Genomic DNA, 18,206 nt, shown 5'->3' on the forward strand with positions numbered 1-18,206 from the left:
CACATGTCCCAATTCTTAGCTACTCTGGGATGCAGCACGTTAGAGCAGCATTACAGTAGTGCCTAGAGACTTCAGCTGAGGGCTACACCATGTAACAGAGCTGCAATGAATACATATAAAGCAGTGAAAGAATAGGGAGGGGAGAACCCGTTTTATTTTACCATAGCAAATCAAGGCACAAAGATGCAAGTTCCTCAAAATCTAAGTCTGGAATGGAATCCAAATCTCTCCTGAGTCTTTGTCCAGTCTCCTAGTCAAAAGACAGCCCTGCCTTCAAAAATGAAGTCAAGCCCCAAGTGATCTGTGATTTTGAGTTTTTTGTCTATACCAGCAAGGAGCAGAATCCTGATCTTAGGTCTTCCTCTTCTCCCCAGAGAAACCCTCAGTTCTCCACAAGAGCGTACAGACAGCTTGGTGAGTGCATGATTTAAGAAGTCAATATAGCTTCTCCACCCCAAGAGATGGGGCCTGACCATAAGGGTATTTTGGTTTATGTTTGTAAATTTACCCAGCAAAGAAGCAGTGGTTTAGGTATAAACATCAGCTGGCCCACTGACAGGCAGTGATGCTCAGGAAACAATAATCTTGCACTGCAAGCTCTAATCCTCTTTTGAAGATTGACAATTGTTAATGAGATTTATCTTATGAGCAGATAGAAACCAAAACATCAGCTTCTCTCTTCAGCAGATGATAAGGGCTCTTCTTGGAGATTTTTTACACAATATCCATTATGGAGATTTGAGGCTTCCATTCTCTCAGGAAATGAGGCAATGGCAACAAAGTATTTCTGTATAGGTGTTATAGTTATTCAAATCAACCATGTTATTGGAATATGTCACAAAAACTAATTCATTTAATCTCATAGTAGTCATGTTTACAGCTGTGGAAAGGTTTAATTGGTCTTAGATTCAGAAATGTTTGAAATTATTTTCAATTCAGGCCAATCTTTATATGCTTGCCTGTACTGTGAATAGGAAGGTGGTGTCTATAGTGCAGAAATTACTTAGAGAAATATTATTGGCTAGGCTCAAATAGATGTTCAAAAAGGTCCTTTTCTAGTATTACAGTCTGCCATTATTTAAAAGAATACAAGCGAGTGATAACATCAACCTATTTTCTGTCATTGGCAGTGTCACAAAAAGAAGATATATTGGCTGAAGTCCATTTGAGTTTGACTGGACTCAAGTTCAAGTCAGTAATGCCCTTATTTTGTGCAGCCTGACCCATGTCATAGCAGTAGGTATGATCTCATTCCACTGTCCCAGTGGTCATCCATCATTACAGTAGGCCAGACTTTCCCCTCTTCAGAAACAGAGGCTGAAAAGTAATGGTAAGAACTGCTCTAATCTTTATGTTCATTGCAATATGGTGAGCAGGTGGACAAAAAGACCTCTGTCTGTAATCTGACAGAGAAGGGATCTTTGTGGTTTTAATCTATCTCTTTAAGAACTTGTACAAGTATCAAATTTAATTGAAAAAATACATATCTATATTAACAACATTCTTCAAAATGATTTTGAAAACAACTCAGGACAGTTTCTTTGATAGAACTAGAAAGTACTTGGTGCAGAAATCTTATGCAGAAGGTAGCTACACATGCAAAAGTTCAGGAAGAGGAAAGAAAAACAAATTTTTGGCACTGAAGGTCATGTAATCAACTCACTTATCCATAAAGGCTGGTGTTCACTCTACTTTAGTGTGTTGGAGACCATCTAGTTATTAAAATTTTTTAATGCATTAGTTTCTTTGGTCTTACCCGTTTCTGGCTGCACCGTACAATCAAGAAAGTCTCAATACTGTGCTCTTTCAGATAAGCGTTGCGCTCCCCTCCAAAGCCCAGCTCCACCTCATAGTCTCCATTAAGATAGTTCAGGGTTGCTTTTGTTATGTGGATGCGCCTTGAATGAGACAAAAGACAAGCCAGTTTTGTAGGCTCTGAAAAGTTATCACCTAAAAATCCAGTTCATGTCAGTGACAGGTTCCATGTACTGGAACAAACAAGCAATAAAAATCAATTTATTTGGCCATGCCACTACTCTTACAGATGTAGTACAGGAGTTTCATCTGTTTTAAAGGAAGCAGGCCAGGAGGCATCTTCTTAAAGAGAGAGGTTTTCATGTTAAGCATCTTATACATCCATTTATAAGCACCTCCTTAGATATAAAGCACTCATTCTTTTATTCACCTTGCTCTAACACACAGCAGATAGATACACTTTTTTTGGCAAACACAGGCCCTTGACAAGGACGTGTCTACTCAGCAGACACATGTAATATACTGTAGCATGTATCTTTTTTGTTGTATCACATTAATCACTGTGGTATAACAGTGCCTTGTAGAGGTATCCTATCAAGTACCACAGTCTTGTGCTTTCTTCCAGCGCAGAGAAAAGGTGGAAAGGCACATAGAAAGATTATCTCACGGAATGAACTTTGCAACAACTCAGTCTTCAGTTGGTCCATACAGCGGTGAAACAAGAACAGATTCTGCTCTCTCACAGGAATGTTTCAAAACAAAAGGCTGGTCTGAAACAACGCTTCATACAATATCTATCGATAGCTGGGATGCTCTCCAGCAAACACTGTTAACTTAGTCACATCTCTTTGTAACCATGACCAGCTCTGCTAGTGTTTGCACAGGCCTGCTCATTTCTGCTGTATCTGTCAGCTTTGTTTCACAAAGAAGGAATTCAGTTCTTACCACAGAAGGATATACCCATCTTGGGATTTTGTAGACTTTCTGTAACCAAATACATGTAGACATGGAACACTACACCCACAGTTCATTTTACAGGCATACAGACTCTCTGAACCTCTGTCCCCCACCTCCCCGCCTCACCGTGACATGTCAGACACAAAACAACACACAGATTGACACGACAGCTTTGATGAAGCAACTTACCCAGCTTTGCCCCCTGCTTCCATGTGGTTGGCTAACGTAACGTCATTGGACCACACATCAAACTGCCACTTCCTAAGGCCCAAGACCCCACAGTGAACTCTGCCACTGTGGATTCCAACCCTCATGTTGACATTTACTCCTGTCACCTCCCGGACTAGTCTGAAAAGAGATGTGGGAAAAAAGGACATCACTAAGGACTGCATGGTTGTAGTTGGTGGCACAAACTTGCACCCAGAACACAAAAATCCATAATGACCCATAAATTATTCACGCATACACACGGTGCTGCTCAATACCAACAGGACAACAAAACAAAGCCAGACCAGCTGTACTGGTTTTGGATGGCCTGGCTGGCCAAGCGGAGTACTAATTAGAAAGGGGAGCCCTTGGAGTAAATCCATGTACTCTGAACTCACGCTCAAGTTGAGAACTCATAAAAAAGAAATCTTCAGGGCAGTAAAAGGAATAAAGTGCTGGTCTCTGATTTCCATACCAAAGCTGGACATAACCTGCCAGCACTCAGCCTCATTAAGAGTAATAGCATGTTGCAAAGAGAAAAAGGAAATGATTTCAGAGATCTTAATTTGTCTGTACGGCACCAAGCATCAACTCTTCCACAGATGAAACATGATATGTGTGTGAAATACCCCACTGCAGTTGGAAAGCTTGAACAGGGCTTACAGCTGCAGTCAGAGCAGCAAAACCAGAGAACCACATCTATTGCAGTCACTCCAAACAGGCAGCTACAAATACTCAAGCTCTGATTTTAATAAGGTTTTGGATGTTCTGCTTACTTCCAAAATGACTGCTGGAATACTTTGTGGGTTTTGCCCTTTTAGGGCAAAAGTTAACTTCAAGAGCTGTTCACATGAAATATATATTTAGGAATGTGGGTAGGGGAAAGTCTTGTTGAGGCCACCAGAACAACTCTGCTTCTCATTACTGCTATTCACATCATTCCCAGAATGTCCATGTTTCACAGGTAAATTCACCTACATCACACAGCACAGTCCTTTCCTTTGAGCTGTTAATACCTTGCAGCAAGAAGCTGTACTTCATACCTATCAGATTTCAACCTTTTTGGTTTTCAGGTTCATCTAGTCCTTTCTAGATTACATCCTCTGGACAGACAAGTCCTCCCAACTTCCTAACATCAACACAGATCTAATATTTATGCTTTAGTTATTAATGAAGATGAGTGATTAAAGATAAACCAATTCTGGACTCTAGTTCACTCCTCACAGTGTAATATGCCCCTTAAAAGACTGTTCAAGATGACTTCTTGTTGAAACAGCTCCTACCCTCTTACAGATCCTTTTTCCTTACAATCCCTATCTTACATTTCACTATCTACTTGCTGAGGTGACGTTCATTATTTTTATTAACAAGCAGCAGAGGTTCTCTGGCAGGGAAGGGAAGCTGCATATGGGTAAGTTGCCACAGGCTTACAAACTGAAAGAGCTCCAATCACAATACTTGGGAAAGCAATAGGAACTGGGGTAATGAAAATGCAGCTGCGGCCATAACCCTTGCAAGGACAACACCAGCTGCAGTGTGGGTACAGCACATGCTGCATGAGGGCTACAAACCCTACTGCACCCTCTGCCAAGCTATGTTACTGACACAAGACCAGGGAACTTCTCCCAGTAGAGTCGTTGAGGAGAAGGTGACTTTCTCCAGACTTTGCAGCAAACAAATGCGTTTGTCTATTCTTTATAGAAAAATGAAATATCCTTTGTTACCTTCCGTTTTTTTTTTTTAGTTCATTTATACCAGCAGTACAGCAAATATAATTCTATCCTTCTGATCTGGGGTAACACTCCCTGCTGTTATTGTGCACAGATGAAATCAGCCTAGAGGCAGGGCCCAGTGTTGGTGAAGCCTGCAATCAAATGTTCAGTAGCTACTGGGTACCTTAATTGTGAAACCTCTTATCTTGATCCTTGGGGGGGGGGGGGGGGGGGAGCAGGTGTAGTGAGAACAGTCACCTTCCAGACTTATTAAGAGATAAGATTGTTAAATGCATTCATCATACATCAAGTAGGAAACGAGTTTTAAAGGCTGCTGAAGAGCTATTTGTGAACAAACATTGAGTGCACTTCAGCTCCATGTTTATGTCAAGGTAAGGTGGGTTTCAGTTAATCAATGAAGTCTAAACATCCTGGTGTTACTCAGCCTTGTGGGGGATTACACAGCAACATGTCAAGGTCTCTGGATTTCATCAGGCCAACTAGTGCAGAAAGTGAGACTTTTCTGGACAACTTACACAGTATCTTCTTTGTAGGGCTGGTGGCTAAGAATTGCTGCTTCTCGTGTTTGACAAGACACTCTGTCACCTGTCACTTAATTGTACTTCACGTGGAAGAAATAGCATCCTTTCAAGGGCTACTGAAAACTAGCTACTTGTAACTCGTTTTATTTGGGGTTTTGCATACAAACCCCAAAAGGAGACTGGTGCAAAGCAACAGAGTTTAAAACCAGGAAAGTAAAGGTAGGAAGTCCTGACAGTATACACTGTATACAAAGCAAGGGAATGCTGCTGTGTATTGCTCTTTGAATGGGGTCTCCTGGGTGAAAACACTGCTTTTCAAACTATGTAACTTTGTTATGACAATGAGGCTGAGAAGTGTGGGTGTGTATTCATGTCCTTGCAGATATTCAAATGGTAAGGATGCACTGTATCAAGCTCAGCAAATAGGTAGCTCTAGTTTTTATCAAGATGAAGTGGAAACTCCATCAATTTACTGAACAGAATGAGAGGAGAACTGCATAGAGATCTTCTACTTCTCTGTTGGTACCATGGATACTTTAGAAGATGCTTTCCCAAAATAAAAAACTCAAAGAGAAGGGAAAAAACTCTGCACCAGGGATGGTGTAGATACTAAGGTCAGCTCAGTTACCATCTAAAACTGACTGAACTTTGTGCCTAAACTTGCATACACTCAAGATGACCAAATAAATCTTCCCTACCTGAGTTCTGAAAGAATTGGCCTGTGAAAACTCAGGTCTGACGCAAACAATATTCAACATTGTCTGCAGTCCTCCAAGTAATGTAACTAGATATGGGTCTCATATTTGTTAGTCTCTAAAGACAAGTGGTCTGGACAAACACAAGATTGCTAGTCTGATTATTAGGAGCAGGTAAAGCTTCAGAACAAATTTTAAAAGAAAAAAATAAAGATGGGGAAGTAAGTGGAAATAAAAGAAAAACCACCATGGATCTGTCCCAGTTTGTATCAGACCAACTTTATGGTTTTCTTCAATAATTAATTTAACTAAAGTAAGAAAGTCTTGAATCCGACCTTTTTGGCATAGGACACATGGAAAAGGATTATTTAAACTAGACAAGACAGACCTTTGCAGAGGAATTGTAAGGTGAGCAAAAAGCTGGTTTAAAGACAGGAAAGTGAAGAGTGAATGAAAGTTATTATTAATCCTCTGATTTCACATTTCTGTAATTCACTGGAATCCTCCTTTGGGAATGAGACTTCCAGTAATTACAGTAACCTTTGCCTTTCTCATCAGGAGATTGAGCTCTGATATCCACACGGCTGTAATGGACTCAAGTGTCTGTTTTTCTGCTGTCAAACCTTTACTGCATTTTGTTTTCTTGTTCCAGCTCGTCTCCCTTTTTGCTGGCATCAGTTCCCTGGCTTGGTTACCTTGCTACTAATGTAAGGAAAACCTAACGGGAAAGAGAATCTACTTACTATTTGTTCCGAAATTCTCCATGGGGAATATGGTACTTACGAGATGGCCTCTATCATATCCATTCCCATTTCAACACAGCAGTGTGCATGGTCAGCTCTTGCTTCTGGCAACCCAGACACACAGTAATAGCAATCACCCAGGATCTTGATACGTAAACAGTGGTTCTCCTAAAAAAAATTAATAATAATAATAATAATAAAGAAGAGAGAAGTGTTCAGATTATATTCATGCTTGCAATAGCTTGCCTTTTAGGGCAGTGAATATTTACAGAAATCCAGTGAACCAGCACAGTATGTCATTCTTGCAACAGGAAAAAAAAAATCAGAATTATAATAGAAAACTTACAGCTGCTAGCTTATCAAATCTGGCAAAGAGCTCGTTCAGCGTCATGACCAGCTCCTGAGCAGTGCACTGGGAGGCCAGACTTGTGAAACCCTCTATGTCTGCAAAGAGGATGCTTGGGAAAAAAGAGAAAAAAAATATGAAAGTGTCACAAAATTTGTTGCTGATATTTGTGTAAGTTCTGGGGTAGAAATCTAGGGATGGGGAGGCATGTATGGGTATCCCAGCCTTATAGCAACAAGGAGATGAGCACCCCTAATGCCACCTTATGATACAGCCTCTATCACACGTAAAGCCCTGAGGGGCACAGCCTCATCTTCTCCAGAGATTAGAAAGGGTGAGAAAACCCCACAAGTCTTTCACGCCCCCACCCCTGCCACATGTCCAGTATGCTAGGAGCTGGTGGTGGCATGATAATGCCATCAGCCATCGTTAACAAGGCACTCCTACACAATGATGAGATTAGTCCAGCTGTAAAATCAACACTTACCCATTTTGTTCACATTCCTCAACCCCTCAGCTCAATAACATCGCCTGTGTCTTAACTCCCCTGCAGAAAAACCACACTCCTCTGCCCGCTTCCCCTGCTGTCAAAGTGCAGCCACAAAATAAAGCCCCTCTCTAGTGAATAACCTTCACTTGTCTACCACAGCTTTCACCCTGGCTTTGGTGGTCTGCTTCCGCGCATGCACCCTGCCCTGTACCGTGTGCCTGGCAGACACGTTCCTGCAATGTTATATACGCAAAAAGCCAGGCGTGACGGTACCGAGTGCTGCCGGGGCAAAGGCTTGGGCGCAGGAGGGCTGGCTGGCCATGCCCTAACACACTGCGCTGTCCTGGTGAAGACTTACCATCGGGCTTTTATACTCTTCATTCTCTGGAGAAGGAAATCTACACTGGTTTACTCTACTCATCTCCCAGCTTCTCACTCATTGGTTTTTTTTTTTCCGCTCAGCTTCTAAAGAACTACAGAAATGAAACCTCCCATTTGTATCACACCTTCCAGCTGGCTTAGCCCCTGAAACACTATAAAAATATACACCTACAGCACTCAGGAGCTCCTCTCAGTAAGGCTGCAAGCAGGCATCGCCCAACTTTCTGTCGAACGACAAGTGCAGCCCTTGCCAACTGAGGCAAACCTCTGCTATTGAAACAGGGATAGTGAATTGCTCCCATCCGCCCAAGATGGACCGGGAAAGCCCTCTGAAAGCAGTATGGACTGTTTTGAAAGCATAATTATTTGAATTACAAGTATTAATAATGATTCTTTGATTTCAATTAATCGATTTTAATGCTGTACTGCAAAGATTTTCTTTTTTTAAACTGGAAAAAGATTCTGTTTCATTGATAATTACAACATTGAAAATACTGATTTGCCATCAAACACAGCCATTATGCTAAATTTAAAACTATTCAGTAAAACAAGCACCAGACTGTCTATATAGATCTAAGATAACATGTATATATGCACACACATTTATATAAATATAAAATTAATGAGCTATACTTGTATATTGGAACATTTATCAAGTGGCTGATTTCTCCTTTGAAGTTAATTATTGCATCAAGCTGTACTTGAATAGGAAGAGCAATTAGAAGTGTAAATAACAAGCACTTTGGAATTGTTTCTTATTTGTAAAATAAAACTGCAACATGTTTTAGACAAATTGCAGAGGCTATGTTTTCAGTTGGAATTCCCTGCAATGTCTTCAGACAGAAAGCAAAGACAACAAAAATATTTTCACAAGCATTTTTTGCAAAAATCCTGAAAAACATTTCAATTCTGGCATGCTTTTCACGTCTTCCTTCTACATTTCAACTTCAATACAACATCAACCAAACATACTGCATGCATTAAATATTTCCTTGTTAGTCAGACTGAAGCTAAAATATACAAGAAAAAAGCAAGAAAGGAATGCAGGGATGTCTGAATCAAAATACACTTTGCCATTTTTTTAAACGCTGGAGAAAATACACAAAAAATAAATCAAGATTTCACATATTTACAAATAAAAGTAAACCTCCCAAAGAAATATACTTGAAATCAACTGAAATCTTAGAGATGTCTGTATTGCTCATGAAGCAACTTAAGTATGTGTTAATATGTAATGTACAAATACGAAATGTCTCTAGTTCTTGTGGCAGTAATAAAATGTGTCTTGTTGCAAGCATGTTCCTCTTCCAGCATGGGGCAAATTGCAGATTCCTCACTTGTGGACATGTTCACACTCTTTGCTCATGTGTGTGTTGTAAGAGCCATGTGTCATAACAGGAGGAATAAAGAATAATTGCTGCTCTTATGTTCAGATAGCAATGAGTATATCTGAAAGTACTACATAGGGATGCCCTGAGCCTTCTCCTCATGCCTGATTCAGAAAATTAGTACTAGCATAGTGTCCTAATAAACATGGATAAATGACTGAAGGTTGCTCCCTCCATTCCCCATTACTATCATGCCAGATAAATGGATTAGACATTCCTAGAAGTTAAATCACAGCAGTATTTTCAACCAGGCAAATGAAGTAATCAGCAGAGCCCTATGCCTTTGCAAATTGAAACTACTTGATTACAACATTTTCTCAAACTTGTAACCGTCTATGGGCGACCAGCAAATTGCTCTTTGTTCAAATTCGGCAGATATCTATCTCCTTCATCCTGATCCTTGTCTTGCACTTCCAAGGACAGCACAGTTGCAGCTCCACATGCAGTGCTCTGGCTGAGTTCTAGAAAACTACAATTATAAGCACCACAAAAGGGTTTATTATAAGAATAAAATCCAGAAAGGTTACATGATGGGAATCAGAAATGTATTCTGCACACAAGCTGGTAGCAATATTGGGAAGGTAACATTGATGCCCCTGTTAGGAAGCCAACATTTACTACACGAGATACTTCTTGGAATGAGTGTTTTGTTTGAGGAAAGAGGGATGCAACAAAGGCAGTTTGAAAATTTTTGAGAGGGAAGTCAAGGGAAAAGAAGTTTGGTTTTATCTAAAGCAAGGGAATGAACTGCAAGTATTTTTTTAGATGCTTCAAGTCTCTTCTCACTCTTGAACATGCACATGATGCTTGGCAATACGGGCAAGATCTTCACCTGGCACATGCCTTTTCCTCTTTATATGAAAACCTACTCAGAACTGGTTACATGTTAAGTCCTTTGCATGACCCAGTTTTTGCACACTTTGTGATTAACATGAAGTTAGCTACCTGCACTGTCCATCCCCTCACCTCTCTTCCATGTCAGCTAACCAAATAACCTATGAACCTCTTGAAGCACCTGAGCATATTCCATTACAGGCTTGAGGCAGTTGTGTGACCTGCTCTGCAACCAAATAGCTACACCACTGAGCTATCAGAAGACACTGCCTGGGACATGTGGGCTGCAGGGAATGGAAAACCTCATGAGGGTATGGAAAGGACCACGTGGGAGACAGCAGAGGACAAAGCAGTAAGTAATCTGGGAACTGAAGACAGAGAGGGGAAAGACACATTTCTGGCAGGAGACTGGAGAAAGAACAGCACATGACCATCAGAGAAAACAGCCCTTGCAAACAGGAACCCAGCCTGAAGCCTCTTATGTCCTCTGCTCTCAACAGAGAGCTCTGAAAGCCACTAAATCACATTTTACTCCTCGTGCCTCATCTGTTCCCTCCACACTCTCCTGCTAGCACTGCAGCTCCAGCAGCAGAGTCAGCAACCAGGTTTATTGCTCCCAACCCTGCTAATGACCCGTAAGGGAGGAATGGGAACCCATGTACGTGGTGCTGTGCCATGCCACTTCTGTTCCTTTTGTTATTAGCCCCAGTAACACTTAAATTCAGCCTTCTCCCTGTAAAATACCCAATAGCCCAGAAGCAGCTAGGAAAAAAGTAGATTTCTCTTACAATAGCCATCAGGGAACAGCACATGGTCTTCATCCTGTGTTTAGTCAGAGCTTTTCTTTAAAAATGAAGCCCACTAAATCTCCTGACACACACAACATGCATGCAGTGAGGTTGCAGGAGCATCTCCCAGTCCTGCCAGTGCATCTTATCCAGACCAGGAGCCTTAAACACACAGATTCCCCACTACCCTTAGGTCCTCACTCCACACTTCAGTCTTTCATGTCAGACTACCCTTAGCAATGAAAAGATTTTGTTAAAGGATGATGGTGATGGATGACTGTGATGAAGGGCACAACTCTAGCCAACTATTTGTCAGTCCTCAGAGGGCAAGGCATTTCCTTGCTGGTGGGAGCACAATGCCAGTAATAGGCCTTTCTTGTGCCAAAATGTGGGGTAAATGACAGCGGTCAACAAAAGGTCAAATGAAATAATTATTACAGCTATAAAATATTGTGAGATAAGTAAGGCAGTGGTTTAGAAGTACTATTAGCTGAAGCTGACTGGAAAAGATTGACCACACAGTCTGCAGCCTGGGCATCAGCAACTATTATCAGCCCTGGGTCCCAGTCCCTTCATCTGGAAGGCTACTGCTTTGTGGAAAAAAGTTTAGCATGTAATTAAAATGTTGTAATGGTTTCAGAGCTCTTGATATATTTTCCACTCCGTCACTGCCTTCAGATTTACCATCTGATTGGGTTTTGTCCAGCAGTAACCAGGGTATGACCTCAAAAAAGACAAAAACCTGGTTTATTTCTGGGAAAGACAGACAAAAAAAGTGGAGTTATCATTCATTTTATAAGTTTTTTTAAAAAATTATTTCTGTTCAACTTTGGTTGAAAAGTACCACAAATTGTGTTATAGGGTAGAGGTGAATACTTTCCTAAGCTCCTATTTCAGCTGCTATTTCCAGCAAGGACTGGCTCAAGATTTCATAGCTGTACAAGGCAAGCTCAATTTTGTGCCTGTTGCCCTACGTGGCTCATGACGCTGACAGGGAAGAAAGATGATAAGGAGCTTGAGTAGCTTCCAGATCCTGCCACCCTCCCCTCTGCTTAGGGACCAGCCTGATACCTGCCAGCTCTCGCCCAAGCCCCAGGCAGGGGAGCAGGAAAGGTGGATACATGGACTGGAGCATCCCTGTGCTGCTGGGTCTTGCTGATTCCAAGAGCCCAGGGCTGATGGGCAGCACAGGGCAGGCTGAGGCACACAGCTCTAGCTGCTGCTGCCACTGGGATACCAGCTTCTGCCTGAGCTTGGCCCTTACCAAAACCACCACCACCACTGTGGACTGTGAGACCTCCATGAGCAGGATGTCTAGATGCTTTTTGCAGAGTGCTTCGCATAACTGCAAAGGCAGAGTGAGGTGAAACGGAGAGAGGAGCAGCTAAGATGCAGAGCCAAGAGGAGAAAATTCCCAAAGTTCTGAGCTCAGCTTTCCCATTTTTTGGTCTGTAATGCATTCTGAGAATAGTTAAGATACACACAGACAGGCAGCTCAGGTACCAGCAGAAGCCTCAGTGCAACAACCCAGAGATAAGCAGTGTGAGCCTGCCCAGCTTGGGCTGCTTTCATAGCCTGTGCTCAGGTCCATCCCACTGCACCTTGGGTCCTACCACTGCAGGTCATTTAAAACTAGCTCCTGTAATTCAGGTGATCCTTGCTGTGACTGCACTGCTAACATACCCTAAGGCAGAAGCATCACAGGATCTTTCAGATGGCAAAGGATAAGGTTCTTAGCAAGAGTGTGGGAAGGGGAGAGGTCTTGGCAGAAAGCAAAGAACCACCTAAGGAGTAGGAAGAGCTTAGGACAAGGTGGGAAGCAGGAAACCCACATGAGACGTTTAAAAACCACATGCAACTACAGAGAATGATTTTGAAGTACAGCCTTAAATGTCTGAAGATAACAGAGTCATCAAAGGAGGGACAGGACACAGCCAGGTTTCCCTGCAAATGCAGGATTATTCAAAATGCTAAATTAAATCATCAGTGCTTCTAACGTAAAAACTAAAAACCAGTAGTGTTCTATTTCAAGACATGTGCGTGCCATGCACGCCAGCCACAACATAAATCAGGCAAAGCAAGAAACACAAACCCTATCACCATCACAACGGTAATGCCAGTCATGAATATAAACACCATGTGTTACTGGAAACCAAACACCACAGCCACTGCATGGGAAACATAACAAAACCCCAGACTCAGTGAGCTTTAATGACTTATAAAAACAGTGAAGTGCATCTGACTGCATGTGAATCAAAGCCATGGTATTTTACTGCAACGAATGCCACCTACAAGAGAAGAAAAAGTTAATGTACCATAAAAAAAATAATTATTGTTCACTAAATACAAGCATTAACAAGCAAAGGTGTAACAAGAGAAAGCCATTTGCTGTAGACACAGTCTGCCCTTGTCAGTGAATTCACTAGGCTAATGGGTGAAGACAGTGTCTCAGGGTGCTACTGTCATTTTACAACACCATCCACTGCTGTTGGTGTTGCATGTCATTAAGTCATGCTATGAAAAAGGAAGAAGAAAGAAGAAGGACAGGTTGGGATGAAGATGATAAAACACTCACTTGAAGGGCTGGGTCGAGCCCCTAACACCAAACTAGGCTTTCACAGAATCACAGAATGGTTCAGGTTGGAAAAGACCTCTGGAGGTCATCTTGTCCAACCCCCTGCTCAAGCAGGGCCACCTAGAGCTGGTTACCCAAGACCATGTTTAGATGCCTTTTGAATATCTCCAAGGTGGGAGCATCTCTTGAGCAGTTCGGTAAATGAGTCAATTTTTGCACTTGGACATCTGTTTAAAAGCCAGTTCCCCACCAGCACTGCAAGCCCAGAAGTTATTTTCCAGCTCCAGTGGCATAAACTGGTATTAAGTTCATCTAGAAGTTCCTATAATAGACACAGCATCAAGATATACCCAGTTTCGGTTTCCCAGCTATAGCCACTTGGGGATGGGATGACTGTGGGGGTCTTCTGTGTGGTCTCTCTTCTATCCACCCTATGCACAGAAGGGATTTCAGCTTCCAGAAACACTAAGTGAGCACATTCCAGAATGCTCTTTCCCTCCTGAATTTAATAGCAGCAACGACAAAAGGACAAACCCAAACAAGCTGAGGACAAGTTCACAGCAGTGGCACAGTAACCGTGGTCAGGCAGCATGTCTAGGTAAAGCAGCACAAATGTGAGCAAGGGCAGCAAAACCCACCTAAGGAGGGTGAAGTGACCCCCACAGATCACCGTGCTGAGTGTCAGCCCAGTGACTGGTCCAGCAAAGGCTGTAAACTACTTCCAGACTAACTCAGGTCTCAACAGTATATCAGCCTTGCTCTCGAGGGATGTCTATGCGACAGGCTAAGGTCTTAGCCTTAGAGATGCAAAAAAACATTCTCCAGAACAGCAGGACATCAGACAGACCAGAGGTTAAAATATTTCCTTTTCCTACAGTCATGGAAAAAAAAACCCCAACAGTAAAAAGATACACTCTCTTTCCTAAACTTATATGGTCATTTCAGAGAAGATCCGTTTGGTATTGGAAATCACTATTGTTGCAAATGAGCCCTGGCACTTCCGTGACACATCAGCTGTCACAGCTCCCCCTTGGGAGGTGGGACTCCGCCATGCATCGTGACAGTGCTCCATCTTAAGATCAGTCATCCTGGCTCCCACTTGCTCAAGAGGGTGAGAAGGCACGTATGTACACAAATGCTGTGATAAGCAAAGCAAGACTTTAGAAAGAGAAAGAATAACACAAAACAGGAGGAAATACACACAAACCCCCTACAAAACCAAAAGCCCAGAAAACGTGTGAGCCTCCTCACCGTTTTCTTTACAGCAAAAGAGAGAAAGCCTCCTGTCCCTCTTCCAAAGTAGCCAAAAATGTAAACCAAACCCACATCCCCTGTTTGAGAAGTTCACTCTGCAAGACCATACCAACTGAAACTGGTAACAGAGTAAAAACTGACAAAGAAGCAGGAGACCAGATGGCTCTCAGAGACACCAGTGGCAACGTGCAGACTGCCATCCGCAGAGCCACTGCATGACGACAGCAAGGCTCATTGCAAGGATATAAACTGCAGAACCCTGCTTTTACTTGATTTTCCCATGTTTGCTCTCAAATGAGTGTTCCCGGAGGTTAGAACTGCCTGGGGGACTCAGCTGGAGATGCACATCTCCAGCACAAACTCTCAGCGTTTGCGGTTGCAGCTCTGTCTACGTTAGCAATGTGCTCCTGGGAATGCCCTGCTGAGAGTGTCTGACCCTGCTGGCACTCAGGAGCTTCTGAGAAAAATGGCACCATACTTTCCATCATGGTCAGTGCTCCTCACCTTGATGCCTGTGGTCTGTCTTTCACTGTCAATGCAGGAAATGAGAAGAAATTAAGATCCTGAAATCACCAACTAAAAGGGGAAGACTGCACCAGTCATACAGGGAGAAGTTTTTCCATGACCTTCCCAGGTGTGCAGTTTACAAGCATGAGTAGCAACCCCAGTTATTGGAACTTAGTTATAGCTAAGCAGCATCAGTACTCATTTTTTATTTTAAACATGAAAAGCTTGCTACCCTCTCCCTCTAAACATCTTGAGTTAAAAGATTTTCCTATTTCAGCAGGCTATATTTAACCAGATTGATTCTTCACTGGAAACAGGAGTAATAAATAGCTTTTTGGGAAGAAAAACTATTTGGGGAAGGCAAAACAAATAAATATAGCTATGCAGTGGCTACCAGCCAAACTATAGGTGGAGCATGTTACGGATGTCTTTGGGATGAGTGGAAGGAATTTTATTACTCCATCATTGCAGCCAAATTAGATGCTGCTGTCTGTCGAACATAAAAAAGAAATCCAAGCGGCCTAAATGAGATTTTGGTTATTAAGAAGGAGGGACTTTGGACCTTTTTCATGTATCTAAGAAGGGACTGATGGGAATGTGGAAATTTTTCCAATCATTCTGGTCAGGGGCAAAACCATATAAGTGAGAAAGATGCCAAATCTATTCCAACCCCAAGGAAGTTTAGGAAGGCAAAGTTGAAGGATATACATGGCCTTTTGCAGAAAGGCGCAAAGGAACCATGCATACTGCTGACCCCGACCATGTGTCTTTGCTTTGGCTCCAAGCAAGCCCAGACTCACCCGGGTCTGCCTGACCAGTGCAAAAGAGCTGGCAGGTCTGTCCAAACTGGAGCTGGATCCAACCCACACCAAAATAAATCTCAGATTCATTTGTCCCACAAGACAGCCTGAAATCCAGAACTGCATATAAAACAAAAAGGGAAAAGCCATGTTATTTTCTGGTTTTCAAACTTCAGGCATGCTTTTCACTTTGAGCATTCTTGCAGTCTGTTTTCTGGCATTAGAGCAATCTCTGATGTCAAAATGCTGCCAAAAACCAACAAGAAGGAAGACAGAGCTAAGAGAATTCTGCAGGAAGGGACTATCCATTACCACCACAGCTGTAGGAGTCTGGCACTATTCCTCCCTGCCCTCCTTCGAGAGAATGGCTTGCAAAAGTGACTGAAGTCACAGAAGCAGTGCAATAGGAAAGAGAAACAACTAAAAACTCAAGTATTAAAACAAAAGACAACCTGTTGCATAGAGGCTGTGTGCCAGCAATCAATCAGTTGTCAGAGAAGGCAACAGAGTAATAAATTTTGGCACAGGCCATTAACAGTTTCATACGTATATCCTGGGTCAGGCACATGGGATAGAGATCAACTAAGTTGCATCTAACCAAGTTTGGGATGCTTTCTGTTACATATTGCTCAGGTCTTTGTCTTTGATGGTGAAAGAATGAGCTCTTCATAGCTGTGCAAACGGCATTCAATCTGTTCTTCCCTGGTATCATGGATATTCAGTGAAACAATGATGCTTTTGTACTCCATACCCAAAAAGCTGCAGTAATTCTGCATGCAGCTGTCATTTCAACCTAACCTTACTTCTTCCTCACTCTCTCCACTAGCTTCCCCAGCGTCCTGTCCTTTTGTCATTTATTTACTCTGCAATTTTGGTAAGTCAGGGTTTTCCCTCTGGAAAGTCACTACATAATGAAAACATTACATTGGTATATAAATGTCATAATTTAAAACATTAAGGAGCAACTATGCCTTTCCTATAGTTATCTTGTTTTCCCAAGGATAGAAGGTACCAAAATATGCAGACTGTTTCATGGATAAGCTCCGAATGGACAAGTGATGTGATGTTCTGTATACACAACTACCATTCACGTTTGGGAGCTTACTAGATCAATAAAACTGAAGTGGCCATTTGCTGGGAAAAATGATTGCTGAAAAATGGGAACACGAGTCTTACTGCCCTTTTTGGAACAGTCAAAATGAGTTGACTCGCTGCTTCCTGATTTCTGTACTTTTAAATGGAATCGAGCAGTTGTGTTTTTAAAATGACACCGAAGAAACTGTAAAGAGAAATGGACCCAAAGCATATAGAGAAACTTAACTGTGCACACTTTGTAATGGCCATTTTTCTGAGAAACACCAATGCAACATCAGTGAAGAACTTTAAAATGAAGATATAATCCTTTGTTAGTTATTTTGAGAGGTAAAATGGCTGGCCAAAGAAAATGGTACAGCTCATTAACTGAGGGATCAGCTTGTTATTAATTAGTAAACAAACCTGATAATAAATTTAATAATAAAACACATGATGTTTTCAGTGAGAAGGGAGATTGGCCATAATTTCAGAATTAAACGAAAAGGAAAAAATCCTGCAGGAAATTGAACTCGTTATCTGGTTATTGTACACTACATTAATATTCCTTACCTGATAAGAACCAGTAATTAATAGCTATCCTCAACTCACGAGTAAAGTTCTCCCAACTTTATGAGGGCTACAATTTAACGTTAAGGTGTTTGTTTCCTTTTTAAGATGTGATTTATCATCACATCAAAATTGATCAACGGCACTTGAGCTGACATCTATCTTTGGTTCCCTTTGGTGACACAGAAAACTCCAGCTGCCATGGAGAAACAATGTAAATATAATGAAATTCTGTACAATCAATATAAGCAGTAAAAACACTCCCCCTTAAAAGGCAGTATAGTTCAGCTCACTAAATGAGTATTTCTATGCAAAGATCATCCTTGAACAGGGAATATTAAATTCTATACACCTCTTCAGCCCCTAACATACCTCATATTCCAAATACTTTTCATATGTCCATTATTTCATAAATAGTAAGCAGTGTTAAATCTACTTTATAGCATTCAGATTATATACTGTAATATCAGAAAACATTAACACCACTTTTGTTTTATTATGCTGGTCAAGATACTAGCTATCAAGACACCTTGAGCCTAATCTTTGACAGCCCATCATTTGATTCTGTGATCAGTTACTTAGTTGGCTCCA

The 18,206-nt window shown here is 41.7% G+C and overlaps 1 protein-coding gene across 1 annotated transcript in view; it reads right to left on the bottom strand.

The window, feature by feature from the left end:
• Positions 1-18,206, bottom strand: part of ADCY5 (adenylate cyclase 5) — a 218,182-nt gene that overhangs the window by 51,836 nt on the left and 148,140 nt on the right. The window contains 4 exon segments of the mRNA XM_010568815.1: positions 1,757-1,898; positions 2,902-3,060; positions 6,652-6,779; positions 6,958-7,069. Of these exon segments, the coding sequence (XP_010567117.1) occupies positions 1,757-1,898; positions 2,902-3,060; positions 6,652-6,779; positions 6,958-7,069 (541 nt within the window).

Source organism: Haliaeetus leucocephalus, unplaced genomic scaffold, assembly GCF_000737465.1.
Source record: "Haliaeetus leucocephalus isolate CR32 unplaced genomic scaffold, Haliaeetus_leucocephalus-4.0 Scaffold1, whole genome shotgun sequence".
Classification (NCBI taxonomy): Eukaryota; Metazoa; Chordata; class Aves; order Accipitriformes; family Accipitridae; genus Haliaeetus; species Haliaeetus leucocephalus.